General features: G+C 49.3%; 5 protein-coding genes across 6 annotated transcripts; all 5 read left to right on the top strand.

Moving 5' to 3' along the window:
* Window positions 1-214: 214 nt before the first annotated feature.
* Window positions 215-2,692, top strand: LOC3291310 (zinc finger autosomal protein). Of its 2 annotated transcripts, XM_061653903.1 has the most exons (4): window positions 215-411; window positions 503-1,348; window positions 1,436-1,587; window positions 1,653-2,692. In XM_061653903.1, the coding sequence occupies exons 1-4, from the start codon at window positions 271-273 to the stop codon at window positions 1,900-1,902; spliced, it is 1,389 nt and encodes a 462-aa protein (XP_061509887.1). In that variant the 5' UTR covers window positions 215-270; the 3' UTR covers window positions 1,903-2,692. The 2 variants fall into 2 exon arrangements, with proteins under 2 accessions (XP_061509887.1, XP_061509888.1); XM_061653904.1 differs by having other exon boundaries at window positions 225-411; window positions 1,436-2,692.
* A 468-nt stretch (window positions 2,693-3,160) lies between these two features.
* Window positions 3,161-4,794, top strand: LOC1278291 (zinc finger protein 628). Its single transcript, XM_317912.4, has 3 exons — window positions 3,161-3,452; window positions 3,553-4,500; window positions 4,568-4,794. Exons 1-3 carry the CDS (start codon window positions 3,312-3,314, stop codon window positions 4,709-4,711), a joined length of 1,233 nt encoding a protein of 410 aa, XP_317912.2. The 5' UTR covers window positions 3,161-3,311; the 3' UTR covers window positions 4,712-4,794.
* A 1,865-nt stretch (window positions 4,795-6,659) lies between these two features.
* LOC1278284 (zinc finger protein 652-B) lies at window positions 6,660-8,424 on the top strand. The gene is made up of 4 exons (XM_317913.4): window positions 6,660-6,878; window positions 6,975-7,757; window positions 7,841-7,992; window positions 8,088-8,424. The coding sequence occupies exons 1-4, from the start codon at window positions 6,741-6,743 to the stop codon at window positions 8,332-8,334; spliced, it is 1,320 nt and encodes a 439-aa protein (XP_317913.3). The 5' UTR covers window positions 6,660-6,740; the 3' UTR covers window positions 8,335-8,424.
* A 605-nt stretch (window positions 8,425-9,029) lies between these two features.
* Window positions 9,030-10,394, top strand: LOC1278292 (sphingolipid delta(4)-desaturase DES1). Its single transcript, XM_317914.4, has one exon. It carries the CDS (start codon window positions 9,053-9,055, stop codon window positions 10,088-10,090), a length of 1,038 nt encoding a protein of 345 aa, XP_317914.3. The 5' UTR covers window positions 9,030-9,052; the 3' UTR covers window positions 10,091-10,394.
* Window positions 10,395-12,424: 2,030 nt separating this feature from the next.
* LOC133393553 (serine/threonine-protein phosphatase 2A regulatory subunit B'' subunit gamma-like) lies at window positions 12,425-14,287 on the top strand. Its single transcript, XM_061658993.1, has 2 exons — window positions 12,425-12,564; window positions 12,650-14,287. The coding sequence occupies exons 1-2, from the start codon at window positions 12,510-12,512 to the stop codon at window positions 13,993-13,995; spliced, it is 1,401 nt and encodes a 466-aa protein (XP_061514977.1). The 5' UTR covers window positions 12,425-12,509; the 3' UTR covers window positions 13,996-14,287.
* The last annotated feature ends 4,249 nt before the right edge of the window (window positions 14,288-18,536 follow it).

Raw genomic sequence — 18,536 nt, 5'->3', positions numbered from 1 at the left:
GTTCTAAAATTTGGTGGGTTAACGATATGAAATCGAAAATAATCACATTATTTTCTTAATTTTCATATTTTTGTCCATAGCACAACAATTGGTACATCTACCCTATGGCACAACATTGTGCTATAAGTGCTACCACAATTTTATTGAGTGTGCATTTGTGCTCGCATACTTTACTGTTCTGTGCTGCGCGTGGTAGCACGGTGCTAGTTGACCCATCCCTACAGCTGTATCGAGCGCATTGTTTACACACAGTTTACGGGCAGCTTCGCAATGGAAAACGGCGCTCCGCCAAACTTGCTGCTCATTTGTCGCTTTTGTCTGTGTCGGGACGATAATTGCTTGGTTCCTGTAAAAATCCTCACAGATTCTTCCATCACCCTGGAGGAAATAGATCATTTTACCGGCATTCTGGTAAGCTATCTTATCCTATATCCTTGCTGTGTGTGCTCAGCTTTTACCGGGCAAAGCTTCTAACGATGTCTCGTTTCTTTCTCGTTTGTAGCTCGATACAGATGAAGATTCCACCGTACGGGTGTGTGTTAATTGTATCATCAAGCTGAAACAGTCTGCCGAGTTCCGGAAGGCATGCATTAGCAAGGATGTGCTATTCCAACAGCTGCACGTGCTCGTTGCCTCAACCGGCGAACCGGAGGTAGACAACCCAACTGACACTCCGGACAATATCGATTCCGATTCAGCGAAGCAACAGGTCAGCGACGAGCCGTACGATGACATCGGCAATCTCGAGGATGAATCCAGCGATTATCTCGAAGAGGAATTCATTGTTGAGGTTATCCAGCACGGAAATGAGGAATTGGATAACGCAAATGTCGTATCGGAACTGCACGAAAAACAGCAAGAAGAGTTTAGTATCGATGAGCCTGTGACGGAAGATACCGATTTCTTCTACTCGGCCAACTACATTGTTCCGGGCGATCTGTCACTGTCAGACGAAAGCGAAATTGGCGAAGATGGTTGGTTCCACCGTGCGCAACCGACCGATAGGCAAATCCGTTCGCCCACTCCAGCCACACAGCGGGTAAAAGGTGTCAACGAGGAGCAAGCTTCATCCCCCCGACCGACCGAACCACGGGCACGGACGAGACCGAAGAAAAAGCAACGAAAATATCTGTGCGACACGTGCGGTGTACTGATCAACGATCTGCCCCGACACACGCTGAACCATTCCAAGCTTATCAAACACGCCTGCCCCCACTGTCCGGTGGAGATGGTGGAATACTCGAACCTGCTGCGGCACATAGAGGCAGTGCACGAGAAGAGGATACGCAAATCGTGCGAACTGTGTGGCAAAGGATTTACGCACAATAATTCCCTCGTGTCGCACATGGTAAGTTTGGTACTTGGTGTGTGCTCGTAGCCATTACCAACCCATGTGTGAATGGCATTTTTCTCTTCTTTCTCCCGGGTTCTATAGGTCGTGCATCATGGCATCGGTGACACGCACAAGTGCAAAGTGTGCCCGAAAGTGTTTCGGCACGCGAGCGGCTTGCGAGGGCATGTGAAAAAGTGTCACAGCAATGCGACCAAATTTGAGTGCAGCTTATGCGGTGCCTTTTTCTCCTCGAGGTAACACATTGCGCCAGAGATGGGTTCACGGATCAAGAATATATGTATTTTATTTTATTTTTAAGGTATGATCTGAAGAAACACGGCCGATCGCACTCGTCGGAGCGACCGTACGAGTGTAGCGAATGTGGCAAACGTTTTAAAAGCCAGTATGCGAGGCGAATCCACGAACAAGCTCATAGTGGGCTCCTCTACGAATGCGACGTCTGCCGTAGACCGTATCGCTATAAGGCTCTGATGAGAATGCATATGAAACGAACGCACCCGGAAGTGCTGGTAGAAAACGAGGATACGGTACCTGCCAGTAGCGCGTAGCAAGCAAGTCTTCCCGACCGGTGCTGCAACTGATGCCGTTCACCAATTGACTTAGATTTGCAATGATTTAGCTCATCCAACTGTACCTAGTATTGTATTATTAGCTTGAGCATGCATGAGCTTGACTCGCCATTGTCGAGGCTGAACACGGAACGAAGAAATACTCTGACCAAAAATGGTGGTGTTGATTAGTAGGGAGAGCAAATATTTAGTGTTAGAGTAGAGGAGGTATTTATTAGTTTATTCAATGGTATTTATTCTCTTTTTAATTTTCACGAAAGTATTTTAAAAAAAATCACTTAAATTTGTAGCTGCAGACGATCGGATGTAGGGACGTTAATAATGATAAAAACAAGTTTTTGATAAATGTCATTGAAAAGGCATGTCCAATCCGACTCCGATAATTGCGGAACCGACTCCGGAAGGTAAATCCGCCCAGCAATATCTCGAGACGTCTGTAGTCGTCCGAAATCAACTGGAGTCGTCCGGAGTCCCCATCCAGACAGCCTTCAGTTAATTTACTCATTCGAGCAGTTTTCTGTCTGTCACAACAGCAATTTGAGAGCAATTTAGCAGTACGAAGTGTTGTCGTTTGTTATCATTGTAAAGTTGTAAATAACAACATGAAGAGTGTTGTTTTAATGAACATTTAGTGGAAGATTTATTAGTGCTAATTGCACATAACCTTTTCTGGATGAAGCGGATGTTCCAGTTGAGTTTGCTGCAACAAAAACATCGTAATCGTTTGTATGATACAAGGAAAAAGATGAAATATAACCATTAAACTATATTTAACGCAATTCGTGTAATTTATTCACAATTTGGCCGAAAAAATAGAAATAAAATAAAGGAAGGAATAGGATCTATCAAAACTGCTCGAATGGGTAAATTAACCACTGCTAATTAACCATTAAATTACTCTTAAATTACCGGTAACTAAGCGGTAAGATAGGGATTATTTTAGCTCGATTTGTTAGGCTAGGTCGTATGAAGTCGTCCGGTATCGGCCATAATCAATGTTGTCCAGAGTCGGCAGGAGTCATCCTTCGCAACAAGGGCCTATTTACGAAGTGCAAAGTGAAAGACAAAAAACACAGCGAAAGGAAATGCCTGATCACAAGCACAATGCATCGGACGGCTCCAGTTGACACCGACCGACTCCGATTCCAGAAAACTCCGGACGACTCCGACTCTTCGCGGAACTAATGGTTCCCATTTGATCGGAGTATAAATCGGATCGGAATCGTAAGTGTGCACATCACTATTACTCGCACAAACATCAGTGCTGGTGTGCGTGCATTCGTGTGTGCGCGTGTGGTTGTGTGATTGCGCGCTAGCATCGTTTTGACAGTTCTTGGCAATCCTTGCTCACCCTATATTTACCAACAAATGCTCACAATCGCTTCACAATGGAGGACGCGACTACGCTGAAAATGGTGAAAATTTGTCGATTTTGTCTCTCGCAGGACGAAGAATATCTTATCCCAATAGCGGAAGCGCCAGACTTTTCGCTGGAGATAGAGGATGTAGCACGGTTCACCGGGATAGACGTAAGGCCAGACGGCTGCTGGCGACTGACGCCATCAAATACGCTTTTACGTACGAAGCACTTTAATTCGCTCTTTTCTGTGTGGTTGTTTCTTTTTCCAGATAAACGAGGACAACAAAACGGTGTACGCCATGTGCTTGGAGTGTACGGAAAATCTAAAACACACCGCCATATTCCGGGACACCTGCCTGGGCAATGATGCCCTCTTCCACGAGCTGTACGATGCGATGGTTTCCAGCGTGAAGGAAATGTACGGCGATACGATTGAATATTTGGACAGCGATTTCGAAGACTTTGCAGAGGAAGTGAAACCGGTGGATACGGTTGAGGACGTTCCGATGAAAATTGAGAGTTTGACCAAAATAGAGACTTTGGAGGAAATTGAGATTTTAGCGAGTCCACAGCAGAGACCAGAGCCGACCTTCATTCAGCAGAAGCATTGTCCGGTGGTACAACCACAGCTACCACAGGAGCATTACCGTGCGTACAGTCCGCCAGCTGCTTCCTGCATTAGCAATGATGAGTCGATCGAGTATGTGTTCGCCGACGACGACGAAAATTTCGCCCACTCTGCCAACTACATTGAAATCGGTGAGCCAATGTCCTACGATGACCTCTGGATGGTAGACTATAATGAGCCGCCCCGCCGTAAACGTAAACAGCGCGTCAAAAAAGGATCGTTCGTGAAGCGAACGGAAGGCATCCCGGAACCGCTGGTGAACGATGGGTACGAGATGGAACCAATTTTCGCACCAATGCCGACACCGACGCCGAAGGAGGACGACTGCTGGTTATTGCAGGAGCGCCCACGCGTCAAAAGGAAGCGACACCTCTGCGATGAGTGTGGTGCCTTGACGAACCATCTGAAAAGCCACGTCCGGTACCATCGGGACGAAAGGTTGGAAGTGTGCCCGCACTGTCCGGCTACGTTCAGGCACGTGTCCAATCTACGAGGCCACATCCAGCAGATACACGTCAAAAAGATATGCAAAACATGTGAAATATGCGGCAAAGGCTTCATCCATCACAAAACGTACCGATATCATATGGTAAGTAAATTGAAATTCGTTACCCTTAGCGCACCATTGCAAATGTTTGTGTTTTTTGTGTTTCTAGCTTAACCACGCGAACGAGGGCAAAAGGTTCGAATGCAAGGACTGCGGGAAATCGTTCAGCAATGAAATATATCTGCGCGACCATTACAACAGGCTACACAATATCACGAAAACACTTGTAGCTAGCGATCCTGGAAGCTCGTAAACTCTGGCTCTAGTTAGTGTCGTGTGTGTACAAAACTCGATTGAAGGAATGAAATAAATTCGTTTGTCGTCAGTGAATTACAATCATCGGGTTACGGTCATTAGCATATACTAGGCAATGTCAACTATTGCCAAACATAATTGCTATCTAGGTTCTGATGAATTGAATTCTGCTGCAGAATTACCCATGGAATCGTTCATCCCGTGATTTGGCCATCCTTTTAGGCTTTCGGTAACTGTGGTAGGCTATGCTTCGTCTCAGCAGAACTTTGCTTCCTAGGCATAGTAGCCTATGCCTTCTGACATAATAAATAGTTCTTAGTTAACCACAAAACGAGCAAGTTGGCGAGGAGAGTCTCTACTACCAGAAAACAGATATGAAATTAAGAGCGAGAAGTGGAACACTCTAAAAGCAAAAATAATAAACTGTGCAACAAACATACTCCCACCACGTCGTGGCAACACCAAATCTGGCTGGTTCGACGAAGAATGCAAACAAGTTGCACGAAACGAAAGTTTGACCAAGCGATAGCAGGTCACCGAAACAACATTACACCTAAGGTAACCTGATGTTGCAACAAGAATGGCTCAGTACTTCGATGAATTACTCAAGGACCAGTTTAATGAACAGCTAGAGGCTCCACTAGCAGATAGTGTCATGTTATTGCCACCTAGTATAAAAGAAACACAAAAAGCTATCCGTCGGCTGTAAAGTAAAAAGGCTCCCGGAACCGACGGAATCGCAGCTGAAATGGTCAAGATTGGAGGTGGATGAATAGAAAACGAAATTCATCAAATTGTTACCGAGGTGTGGGATAGTGAATCTCGATACCTTGTAACTGGAATCTCGACATCATCTAACCCATGTACAAGAAGGGAGACAGGTTGTACTGCAACAACTACAGGGGTATTACGGTGTTGAATACCGCCTATAAAATATTCTCCTTGATCCTTCAGGATCGCCTTGTCCCGCACGTCGAAGAGATAGTCGGAAATGTTCAAAGAGGAACGGAACGAAACGAAAATTAACCACTGATCAGATCTTGACTATGCGGCAGATCTTGGAGAAGATGGCAGAATACAGACACTACACGTACCATCTCTTCATTGATTTCAAAGCCGCATGATTGTTACCAGGCAGGGTAAACATGTACGACGCTATGAGCTCTATTGCTAGAGATAGTCAACTTGGCGCTAGAGAGGCCCGTCCGTGACTAGAGGATGGAGACTACGGGAACCATCTTCTATAAGTCAAACTCGGATTGCAGATTTGCAACGACAATAGCATGGTAGCTAAGTTCAACAGCCTGAGAAATCAGTTCACCTCAACGAACCTGTCGCGACCGGTAGCACCTATATAGTACCCCGGTACTCACAAACGCCTCTGAGACATGGACACTGTCCAAATCTGATGAAACCCTCTTAGCCGCGTTCGAGAGGAAGATGCTCAGAAGGATCCTTGGCCCTGTATGTGTGGAAGGACAATGGAGGAGCCGTTATAACGACGAGCTATACGAAATGTACCTTGAAGTCTACCCGTGAAGTCTTTTTAGGCCGTCCACAAGGAGAGAGGAGGGGTGGTAGGCCCAAACGGATGTGGCAAGATGGCGCGGAGGCGTCCGTCATTAAAGCCGGGATAACAGACTGGCAAACGATGGCGCGAGACCGTGAGCAGTTTCGGGCACTCCTGAGGCAGGCCAAGACCGCAAAGCGGTTGTAGCGCCGGATAATAAATATAAATACAGGGTTAGAGCTATCATGCAGGAGGTATCGTACTTCCCGCAACAGTCTTATCCCATACTATATTCTGAGGTATCTTCTAATGTACTGCAGTGCTCTAACGCAGAAGTTAAGGGACAGTTCGAACGAAATGTTCAATAAAATGAACCCTATCAACGCAATTTTTAAATGATAATTTTGCTTTCGGCTACAAACATCAGAGCCACCCTGTGGCGCTGATCGGCAGTTTGACAGCGGCGTCACTCCTTGTTGCAAATGTTTTGTTTACTGTAAAATAGCTCGCAATCGGCATGGCGAAAGCAGTGCGGGAAATACACAATATCTGCCGATTGTGCTTGTGCCAGGACGAGCAGCTGCTGAGACCATTAACGAGTAAGCTGGACACCTTGCTTAAGATAGAAGATGTAGAACGATTCACCGGAATTAAGGTAAAACCGGCTACCTCCGCCAAGCACCGATTCTGATTCGTGGCTCTACTGTTGCTGTTCGCTAATGTACGGATTCCACTTTGGCCTCCATTCTAGATCAACGTAAAGGGAAACATCTCATACGCGATCTGTTTCGCGTGCACACTGAAACTGACAGTGTCGGCCAAATTTCGCCAATGCTGCCTCAACAATGATGCCCTCTTTGAAGTGCTTTCCGGTGTACTGATCGCTAGCACGGAGGGGTTACAATCCGAAGAGGCTGTTGGTGAAAAAAGCGATTCCCAGCAAACGATCACCGATGACGACGACGACGATGACGATTATGAGTATGAGCAAGTGTATGAAGAGGAAGATGAATCGGTGTTCAAGCGCGCCGACGGTACGGGCCAGCAGGAGTACTCATACACGCACCAGGAAGAGGAAAGTGATAGCGATACTTCGTACGTCGAGCCGGCCGACTACTCGGCGAACTACATCGATCCCGGCACACAGTCCGACAGCGATGAGTGCGGCAACCCTGGTGCCGGGCCAATCCTATACAAATGGTCAGTGGTCCAGCGGGCGGCAGCTGCGAGCACGGTCGAGCATGACGACAGTTCATCACAGGCGAGCGAAATTTGTACGATGCGCACGAGAAAGTCGTACAAACAGCAGCAGCTGTGTACCATATGCGGGAAGCTGGTGACCAGCCTGTCCGTGCACACCAACTCCGTGCACAAGCAGGCGCGGGTTCACGCCTGTCCGCACTGTCCGATCGCCATGACCAACAAAGGCAATCTGGTCAAGCACGTGCGTGCGGTGCATCTGAAGCTGCTCTGCGAACGGTGCAAACTGTGTGGCAAGGGTTACACGAATAGGAATTCGCTCAAATCGCACATGGTACGTAGCGTCTAGTAGGCTGGAGCACAATACACAGTGCAAGCGTGGCTGTAAACGACATGATTTTTGGTCTCGTTCCGTAGCTCGCCCAACACGGCATCGGTGAGCGGGCAAAATGTAAGCTGTGCCCAAAGCAGTTTAATCAAAAATCGGCCCTGCACGACCATATGAAGCGCATTCACTCGAATGTACGGCCCTTGGAGTGTGACATCTGTGGCAAACAGTTCAAAGTGAGGTATGAAGGCAAACCATCCCTGCCGCTGTGCCGTTTTTTCCATTGTTTTTTTCTGTATCTTAATTCCTTTTTTCCCAATGTTCTCTACTTCCCAGACGGGCGCTGCGAGTGCACAAGAGCGTCCACTCGGACGAGCAACCGTACGCGTGCGGCAAGTGTCCGAAGCGGTTCAAAAGTAGGCACGCGCGCAACATCCACGAACGCACGCACAGCGGTGTGCTGTTTAAGTGTGACCTGTGTGGCAGATCGTACCGCTACAAATCGCTACTAAATATGCACCTGCGCAAGACGCACCCGGAGCTGGTGGCTGAGAAAGAGCAGGACGAGCAGCAGTTGGGCTAGGAATAAAGGGTAAACCGAACAGAGAAAGGAAAAAATAAATGAGTCTAAAATCGGAAATCGCTTGCCCAAAACGTGCAGGTCGAAATTGTATACGAACGTTGCGGTACTTTCAAATAGGAAACCGTTATTGTCAAATTTTCCTATTGGAAATATCCAAAAGAACAGCAGCAACAGTACAAATTAGGTAAGTTTTAAAGTGATACTTTAAGAAATTCATTATTCAAAAATTTGTTTAAGGACGTAAGGATACGTGATCTGACGATTTCCTCAAAACGAACGACATTTTTTTTCATTCAAAGTTTTTTGGTGAACGTGACTCGCAACTAATCCGTCGCCTGTTTGCACACTACGCGGTTCGATAACGTATCAAAACATTGATATAATTGATGGTCCTAAACTTCCCCCATATTTGTATCCGTGCACACCAATGCGTTCCCCAAGCTCACACACACACGCGCGCGCGCGCACCCTGATCGGTTGAGATAAGCAGACGATAGAAAATAATGTTATCTTTTCCCGCGGCAGTGGATAGTGGGTTTCCGCGGTTTGGTTTGGCCCGTTCCAATTATCGGTGCAGTGTGAGCTGGGCAAACGTTCCGACACCACGACAAGCGCCCCAACCGCGGAGGGATTAGCACCTGGACCGTTGAGGTGTTGCCGGCAGTGTCCGCTAACAGGCTCAAAAGAAGAAAAAAAGAAGGAAGGAAAAACGAACACGATGGGCCAGCGCGTTTCGCGTACCGACTTCGAGTGGGTGTACGATGACCAACCGCACACCCGCCGCCGGCAGGAAATGGTGAAAAAGTACCCGCACATCAAGAAGCTGTTCGGGCCGGATCCCAAGTTCAAGTACATCGTCTCCGCCATGGTGCTGACGCAGATCGCCATGCTGTACGTGATGCAGCACCAGTCCTGGCCGATGATCGTCCTGGTGGCGTACTGTTTCGGGGGCGTCATCAACCACTCGCTCATGCTGGCGAACCACGAGATATCGCACAACATGGCGTTCGGGTACGCGCGCCCGCTGGCGAACCGGTACTTCGGCATGTGGTGCAACCTACCGATCGGTGTGCCGATGTCGGTGTCGTTCAAAAAGTATCACAACCTGCACCATCGCCACCTGGCGGACGACGATCTCGACCCGGACGTGCCGACGCTGGTCGAGGCGAAGCTGTTCTGCACCACGTTCGGCAAGTTCGTGTGGGTCTGCCTGCAGCCGTTCTTTTACGGGCTGCGGCCCCTGTTCGTGAATCCGCTGCCCGTGACGAAGCTGGAGCTGATCAATACGGCGGTGCAGCTGACGTTCAACGCGCTCGTCGTGCTGGTGTTTGGCTGGCGCATGATGGCGTACCTGCTGATCGGTTCGGTGCTGGCGATGGGTCTACATCCCGTCGCCGGGCACTTCATTGCCGAGCACTACATGTTCGCGAAGGGCTTCGAGACGTACTCGTACTATGGGCCACTGAACTGGATCACGTTTAACGTGGGCTACCACAACGAGCATCACGACTTTCCGGCCATCCCGGGGAGCCGCCTGCCCGAGCTGAAAAAGATTGCGCCGGAGTACTACGAAACGATGCCGCAGCACACCTCGTGGGTGCGGGTGCTGTACGATTTCATTACCGATCCAGCCGTCGGCCCGTACGCTCGCATCAAGCGCAAGAGCCTGGACCGGCCGAAAGCGCCCACCGCCGAAAAATCGATTGGTCTGATCAATGACTCATGGCAACCTGAAGTAGAGCAGAAGAAAAGATAAGCTCCTCGCTATCACCGTAGGCGCGCGTGTGTGTGCTTGTGTATGGACGTAATACTTTGGGGGGAAAAACGGCAAGTTTTGTAATAAAATTTTTGGACAGAATAGATAAACAGAACGGTGATAGATAATGACGGTGATAGGCGTAATAGGGGCGAGATAGAGCCGTCGGTGCGAATGTGTGATCAATTGATAGGACGTGCGAAGTTTCACTGACCACGAAACACTGTAACCGTGCGTGATTGGAATGGAATTAATACGTTAAACTGCTACTGCTGTGCTTAAAAAAAAGTTTTCTAAACCTACACATGTTCCGGATGTACTCGTTTGCTAGCCAACATCCGAATTGAGGGTTTTCAATGGAGTCGTGAAAAGTGTTCCGCTTGCGTTTTTGGTGGAAAATAACCTTGAGAAATTGACAATCATAATAGGATCTGCAATAGTCATGGATAAAGTTGGCAAAATTCCGGAGTCGACTACAATCCGACTCCGATAATTTCGGAAACAACTCCGGAAGGTCGGTCCTCCCCAGCATTATCTGGAGCCGTTCGGAGTCGTCCGTAGTCGTCCGGAATCTCTCGGAGTCGCCCGGAGTCGTCCGGAATCAGCTGGAGTCGGCATTCGAAATAATGGTCTGTATACGAAGTGCCGCGCAAAGTGAAAGACACAACGAAATGAAATGCCTGATCACACGCACATTGCACTAGACAGCTCCAGTTGATTCCGACCGACTCTGATTCCAGAAAACTCCGGACGACTCCGGAAGACTCCGACTCCAAACGACTCCAGACGACCCCGGACGACTCCTACTTCAAACGACTCCGGACAACTCTGGACGACCCCCGACAACTCCAATCGACTTTGGACGACTCCGGGCAACTCCGGACGACTCTGGACGACTCCGGACGACCCCCGACAACTCCAAACGACTCCGGACGACTCTGGGCAGCTCCGACCTTAACGATTATGACTCCAGTTAACTTCGGATGACTCTGGACGACTGCGACTCCAAACGACTCCGAACGACTCCGGACAGCTCCGACCTTAACGACTATGACTCCAGACAACTCCAGACGTCTCTGGACAACTCCATCTCCAAACGACTCCGGACGACTCCGGACAACTCCAGACAACTCCGGACAACTACGGCTAACTTCAGACGACTCCGGATCACTCCGGATGACTCTGGACAACTCCAAACGACTCCGGACGACCTTGGACGACTTCGGGCGGCTCCGACCCTAACGACTATGACTCCGATCAACTCCGGACGACTCGTGACGACTCGTGACGACTCTGGACAACTCCAGACGACTCCGGAGGACTCCGGACGACTCTGACCCTAACGATTATGATTCCAGGCGATAATGATTCTAGACGACTCCTACTTCTGGGGAAACTACCATTTTTCCGGAGTCAGATCGAAGACGTGGGTGCGCTCCAGAGAGCACATCACTAATATGCACGTCACTTCTGGAAGAGCCTATCAAGCCTACTCAGTTCATGTAATTTGCTTTTTTGGATCTTTTGACTTGCCCGAACATTTGTTTTTTTTTTTTAATTTAGAATCAGCATACATATGCATATATATAATCAACATATATCAAGTTCTGAATAGAAAATAATAAATTGTCTTATAAAAATAGATCATGAAAATAAAAAAAAACCGAATTCATACAAGAAGCCGTTACACCAACTGTCACTTTGAAATCACCCATGTCCCAAGTGACAACCCAGGTGACAACTGTTCTACATTTTTAGCTTAAACTCCTCGTGAACAGCTCGATTTAACCCATTGCCTCATATGAACGCTTGAAAACATGGGTGTGTGAGTGAACAACGATGTGTTGAAGCGTTGAAGTTTATGTCAGAACTTCGGTAGAAGCCGGACAAACAAGAAGCTTGCAGTTTCGTCCTCGGTGTTCAAACAGCCAAAACACTGAGTAAAAAGAAATAAACGATCTATCCAGGAGCATCAGAATAGCGGAGAAACGCAGGGAAAATAACAAAACAACGTGAAAGAGTGTTTTATAATAAACTTGTTGTTTAATATGGATTGAAAAGTACGCATGTTTTGTTTTGGGCCGGTAGCTTGTGCACAACGTGATGACAATTCTCAAAATGGCACCAGAAAAAACGCTTCACACTGACGTTTCAACTGTTATAATAAGCTTAAACTCTGCAATATCGCTTGCTCTTTAAGCCAATTTTAAGCCTGCTGTTTAAGCTTCCAGCAACTCGAAAAACGCTAACAATCTGCTCGAAAATGTCACTTGGGGTGTCTCCGTTTGTGCTGAAGCGAAGCGCGACGAACGAAGCGTTTCTGCTACTTGGGCCGCGTTGCTATGCGATTTTTGTTTGCAAACAATACGAGATGCAGCACGTACACCACCAACATTCCATCGCTTAAATTTCGTACAAAATGAGCGATTTCCGTGAAAAATTGCTGTCGAATCTCGATAAAATCAAGCCAAGTGGTACGTTTCGTAAGAGGAGTGTAAGGTTTATCTATTTACATTGCTGAAAAAGTGACCTTTCAATGTCTTTCTCTGTGCACAACAGCTCTGCACCGCCAGTACCCTTCCAAAACGAACGATGAGATCGAGGACATACTGTTCCAGAAGTATCGTGCCGAGCTAGCAAAGAAAAAGCCACCCACCGCGGCACCGGACCAACCGCAACCGGATTCGCAAACGGTCGACACGTATCGCTACATTCCGCGGTTCCACTTCGAGCTGCCGAAGAGTGCCGATTCGCTGGCGCAAAAGTTGCGCGAAGAGGCGCGCACACTGTTTCTGCAGAAGCGCAGCAAGGAGCTGCTGGACAATGGGGAATTCAAGCTGCTGTGGAGCCTGCTGGAGAAGCACCACAGCCCGCCACTGATCGGCGAGGAGCAGTACATCAACTACGAGAACTACTGCAAGGTGGGCACGATCGCGGGCGAAAAGTTTCGGCGCTACCTTACCGCGACGACCTTCGCGCGGCTGCTCGCATCGAGCGGTAACCCGGGCAAGATCAGCGTTATCTCGCTGTTCAACTACACGATGCGCAAGGTGTGGCTGCAGCAGACCCGCATCGGCCTCTCGCTCTACGACTACACCGGGCAGGGCTTTCTGAGCGAGTCGGACATGGAGTCGTACATTCTCGAGCTGATACCGACCTTTCCCCAGCTCGAGGGGCTGGAGAAATCGTTCCACAGCTTCTACGTCTGCACGACGGTGCGCAAATTTTTCTTCTTTCTCGACCCGCTGCGCACGGGCCGCATCCGCATACGGGACGTGCTGACGTGCAGCTTTCTGGACGATCTGCTCGAGTTGCGCGACGAGGAAATACCGAAGGATGCGCAGGAGCTGAACTGGTTCTCCGCACCGTCGGCCCTGTCCGTGTACGGGCACTACCTCAACCTGGACAAGGACCACAACGGCATGCTGAGCAAGAAGGAGCTGATCGGGTACGGGACGGGCACGCTGACGCCCATCTTTCTCGAGCGCGTGTTTGCCGAGTGTCTGACGTACGACGGCGAGATGGACTACAAAACGTACCTGGACTTTGTGCTGGCGCTGGAGAATCGGGGCGAGCCGCAGAGCCTGCACTACCTGTTCCGCATCCTGGACGTGGAGCACAAGGGTTACCTGACCGCGTTCACGCTCAACTACTTCTTCAAGGGCATACAGGAGGAGCTGTCGGCGCACCGGGCCGAACCGATCAACTTTGACGACGTGAAGGACGAAATCTTCGACATGGTCAAGCCGGAGGATCCGACCCGCATCACGCTGAAGGATCTGATCCGGTGCGGGCATGGCGAAACGGTCGTCTCGATACTGATCGAGTTCCACAAGTTCTGGGCGTACGAAAATCGGGAGGTCATGGTCACGTCGACGGCCAGTGACGATACGCACAATTTATGATGCAGCGCAAACGTTGATGTGGAGGGGAAGGTGGAGGAGGAAGATGAATGCCGGACGGCGTTTTAGTATGAGATGGAAAGCCATATACAGCGCGGATCGAAACATTCCTTATTACACAAATCAGAGCGATCTACAATCGTGTTCGTGTCAGTATTTTTTAAACAACGCGGGCGGCGTCTTTTTGCCGGCAAAGTATTCTACAGACTAACCAGAAAAAAGTGCATTATCTTACACACAAAATGAACCATGACTGATAATAAATGATGCCTTAACTGCAGCTCTTTTTTAAAAATAGTGTGTTTTAATTTTTGAATATATGTAATTAATTTTAACTGACTCATGCCCTACCAGGAGGGTGCTCGTCAGCGACCCGTTCGGCACGAGGCGTAGAGGAGCGCAGCGAGCTCGTTGGCTGGATCAGGTGGAGTTGAACCTGTCGGAGATCGCCCGCTGCGCAAAGCGACGGAAGAAATCAAGGCGTTCAGAGAATTTTATCATGCCTCCCGCTGCGCAAATTCGAGAAGTTTTCTGCGTAGTTTTTTGCGTCGTTTTGTGTCAAAAAAATACGCAAAAAATACGCTAGACTTCAGCCAAAACTACGATAGTCAGCGTATTTATTGCAGTTTTTAGGTGCGGAACGAGCGCCATCTGTTGAAGGAATGGATGAACTATTTCAGACGGTGGAGCAAAAAAAAAACGGCCGAAAAATTCAAAAATATTGGCGCCCATTCCTTCCTCCTCCTCTTCCTCTAACTCCCTTCCCCTCCCTGCCTTGCCTTATACTTGCGCTTCAGCCCGTGCCTTTCGCCGTCAGCTGATTGTGTGTATGCGTTGGTGTATATGTACATTGCGGTTGTGTATTGTAATTGGTGGGTGTTAGCATTTATTTATTCGTGTGTGACCTTGACGATGCGGGAGAAGTTGGTTCATTTTGGGATTTAAAGTGTTATCGGTGTATTGATGGTTTATTTTATTTCGTGCCGCTGCTGATGAGGCCATTTAATGCCCGTGCCAATCGGGGGTGAAGAAGCCAATTTCAAACAAGCGTACGAGAACGTCTAACACTGATCTAATATTTTTTTTAAATCTGAACATGTTTGATGCTTCAACGACCTTCTAAACATCATGTAGCACGGTGTATAGTGGCAATAAAAAATATTTTTTTTTCAATGTGCCGGAATTTGTCTCGAGTTTTCTGGCCACGACACACACACACGGACACACACACAGCGCGGGGAAAGTGATCGTCCACTCTATCATGCCGCGATCCCCCTCCCCTCCCGGTGCTTTGGATGAGGATGCGCTGCAAGTTAAGCCAGCAATTCTACCGATAAGGTAGCGGAAATCGATCGTGCGTGTACGCGCGTTCGGGGGTGCGTTCTCGCGTACGCGCGTGCATGCGTGCGTGCGCGTGTGTGTGTGTGCGTGCGGGAACCCCAAAACTGTTTGATTCTGATGCGTGCATTGTCACCGGCTGCGTCTACACACTCCATGCATTCTCAGAAAACGCACTGTACGCGGTCGATTACCGCTACCTAGGAGACAATACAACCATTTGATTGGCACCACCATCTTTGCGACCGGTTCTGCTGTTGGGGGTATTAAAAAGACAAACGATCGAAGCAAACGTGCATGTGGTATGTTACACATTTCTTTCCAATTCCGCTAGCGGACGCAAGTGGAAACAAAACATGAATTGAATTCATACAAAAGAGAATTCTGGTTTGGTTTATTACGGTGCGCGTATGATACTGCACCTGTCCGTCCAGAATCTGGTGGCTTGTTGGTTTTGAGTCGGTATCATGACGCCGTGCGACCGGCACTGCCTTGGAATGGGTTCGGATCGGTAGGTTCATGTTTTGGTCGAGTGCATTCCGTGCATTTGTCGCGTCACAGCGGTAGCCCGGCAGCAACAAAGTCAAGACAAACTCTTACCCGGGTGTGGACTGCTATGCTAAGTTCTTTTTATTATTATTGGCGTAATAGCCAACGCGATCATGCCGGCCTTTTCAGGACTTGAGTACCACGTAGCCTGAGCCGGTGACTAACCCCTTGCTACGGCGGATGGTTTATACGCGATTAGAACCCACGACGGGCATGCAGATGTGCGGAATGATGGCGGTGCCGCGGGCCCGCTCCTATCCAGTGTGCAACTTGCATACTGCCACACTGTCTCCTGCCCGGTGCATACGCAGCAGGCAGGGGGAAGGATGCACCTCCACCATAAAAAAAAGCGGTGGATCTAACGGTAGGCGGACTAGGCGGTCACCGATGATCTCTAGTCTTTGATATGCCGTATGTCTACAAGTATTAGCGACAAAGGCCCCCGGAAAGATGATCGTAGGGATCCCATGACCATCCCCCTCCCTCCACGCTGGCAATTTAAGTATACTGTTCAATCTTCCAACAGCTGTGTGCCAGTACCCCCTGCTCCCGGTCATGCGCAGCGGGAAAGGAAAGGTACGAATATGGCGGTGGAAGGGAGGAGGGAGGGAAGGAGGGAAGGAGGGAAGGAGGGAAAGAGGGAAAGAGGGAAAGAGGGAAAGAGGGAAAGAGGGAAAGAGGGAAAGAGGGAAAGAGGGAAAGAGGGAAAGAGGGAAGGAGGGAAGGAGGGAAGGAGGGAAAGAGGGAAAGAGGGAAAGAGGGAAAGAGGGAAAGAGGGAAAGAGGGAAGGAGGGAAGGAGGGAAGGAGGGAAAGAGGGAAAGAGGGAAAGAGGGAAAGAGGGAAAGAGGGAAAGAGGGAAAGAGGGAAAGAGGGAAAGAGGGAAAGAGGGAAAGAGGGAAGGAGGGAAGGAGGGAAAGAGGGAAAGAGGGAAGGAGGGAAGGAGGGAAGGAGGGAAAGAGGGAAAGAGGGAAAGAGGGAAAGAGGGAAAGAGGGAAAGAGGGAAGGAGGGAAGGAGGGAAGGAGGGAAAGAGGGAAAGAGGGAAAGAGGGAAAGAGGGAAAGAGGGAAAGAGGGAAAGAGGGAAAGAGGGAAAGAGGGAAAGAGGGAAAGAGGGAAAGAGGGAAAGAGGGAAAGAGGGAAGGAGGGAAAGAGGGAAAGAGGGAAAGAGGGAAAGAGGGAAGGAGGGAAGGAGGGAAGGAGGGAAAGAAGGAAAGAGGGAAAGAGGGAAAGAGGGAAAGAGGGAAAGAGGGAAAGAGGGAAGGAGGGAAGGAGGGAAAGAGGGAAAGAGGGAAAGAGGGAAAGAGGGAAAGAGGGAAGGAGGGAAGGAGGGAAGGAGGGAAAGAGGGAATGAGGGAAAGAGGGAAAGAGGGAAAGAGGGAAAGAGGGAAAGAGGGAAAGAGGGAAGGAGGGAAAGAGGGAAAGAGGGAAAGAGGGAAAGAGGGAAAGAGGGAAAGAGGGAAAGAGGGAAAGAGGGAAAGAGGGAAAGAGGGAAAGAGGGAAAGAGGGATAGAGGGAAAGAGGGGAAAGAGGGAAGGAGGGAAGGAGGGAAGGAGGGAAAGAGGGAAGGAGGGAATGAGGGAAAGAGGGAAAGAGGGAAAGAGGGAAAGAGGGAAGAGGGAAGGAGGGAAGGAGGGAAGGAGGGAAGGAGGGAAAGAGGGAATGAGGGAAAGAGGGAAAGAGGGAAAGAGGGAAAGAGGGAAAGAGGGAAAGAGGGAAAGAGGAAAGAGGGACGGGAGGGAAAGAGGGAAGAGGGAAGAGGGAAAGAGGGAAAGAGGGAAAGAGGGAAAGAGGGAAAGAGGGAAGGAGGGAAAGAGGGAAAGAGGGAAAGTGGGAAGGAGGGAAGGAGGGAAAGAGGGAAAGAGGGAAAGAGGGAAAGAGGGAAAGAGGGAAAGAGGGAAAGAGGGAAGAGGGAAAGAGGGAAAGAGGGAAAGAGGGAAAGAGGGAAGGAGGGAAAGAGGGAAAGAGGGTAAGAGGGAAAGAGGGAAAGAGGGAAAGAGGGAAAGAGGGAAGGAGGGAAGGAGGGAAGGAGGGAAGGAGGGAAGGAGGGAAGGAGGGAAAGAGGGAAAGAGGGAAAGAGGGAAAGAGGGAAAGAGGGAAGGAGGGAAAGAGGGAAGGAGGGAAAGAGGGAAAGAGGGAAAGAGGGAAAGAGGGAAAGAGGGAAAGAGGGAAGGAGGGAAGGAGGGAAAGAGGGAAAGAGGGAAAGAGGGAAAGAGGGAAAGAGGGAAAGAGGGAAAGAGGGAAAGGAGGGAAAGAGGGGAAAGTGGGAAGGAGGGAAGAGGGAAGAGGGAAGGAGGGAAAGAGGGAAGGAGGGAAAGAGGGAAGGAGGGTAAGGAGGGAAGGAGGGAAGGAGGGAAGAGGGAAGGTGGGAAGAGAGGGAAGGAGGGAAAGAGGGAAAGAGGGAAAGAGGGTAGGGAAGAGGGAAGAGGGAAGGAGGGAAGAGGGAAAGTGGGAAAGAGGGAAGAGGGAAAGAGGGAAGTGGATGGAAGAGGAAAGAGGAAGGAGGAAGGAGGGAAAGAAGGGAAAGGAGGGAAGGAGGGAAGGAGGGAAGGAGGGAAGGAGGGAAAGGAGGGAAAGAGGGAAGGAGGGAAGGAGGGAAAGAGGGAAAGAGGGAAAGAGGGAAGGAGGGATAGAGGGAAAGAGGGAAAGAGGGAAAGAGG

Source organism: Anopheles gambiae, chromosome 3, assembly GCF_943734735.2.
Source record: "Anopheles gambiae chromosome 3, idAnoGambNW_F1_1, whole genome shotgun sequence".
Taxonomy (NCBI): domain Eukaryota; kingdom Metazoa; phylum Arthropoda; class Insecta; order Diptera; family Culicidae; genus Anopheles; species Anopheles gambiae.
Note: the sequence above shows the minus strand (reverse complement) of the source record. Positions and strands in the feature narration are given on the sequence as shown.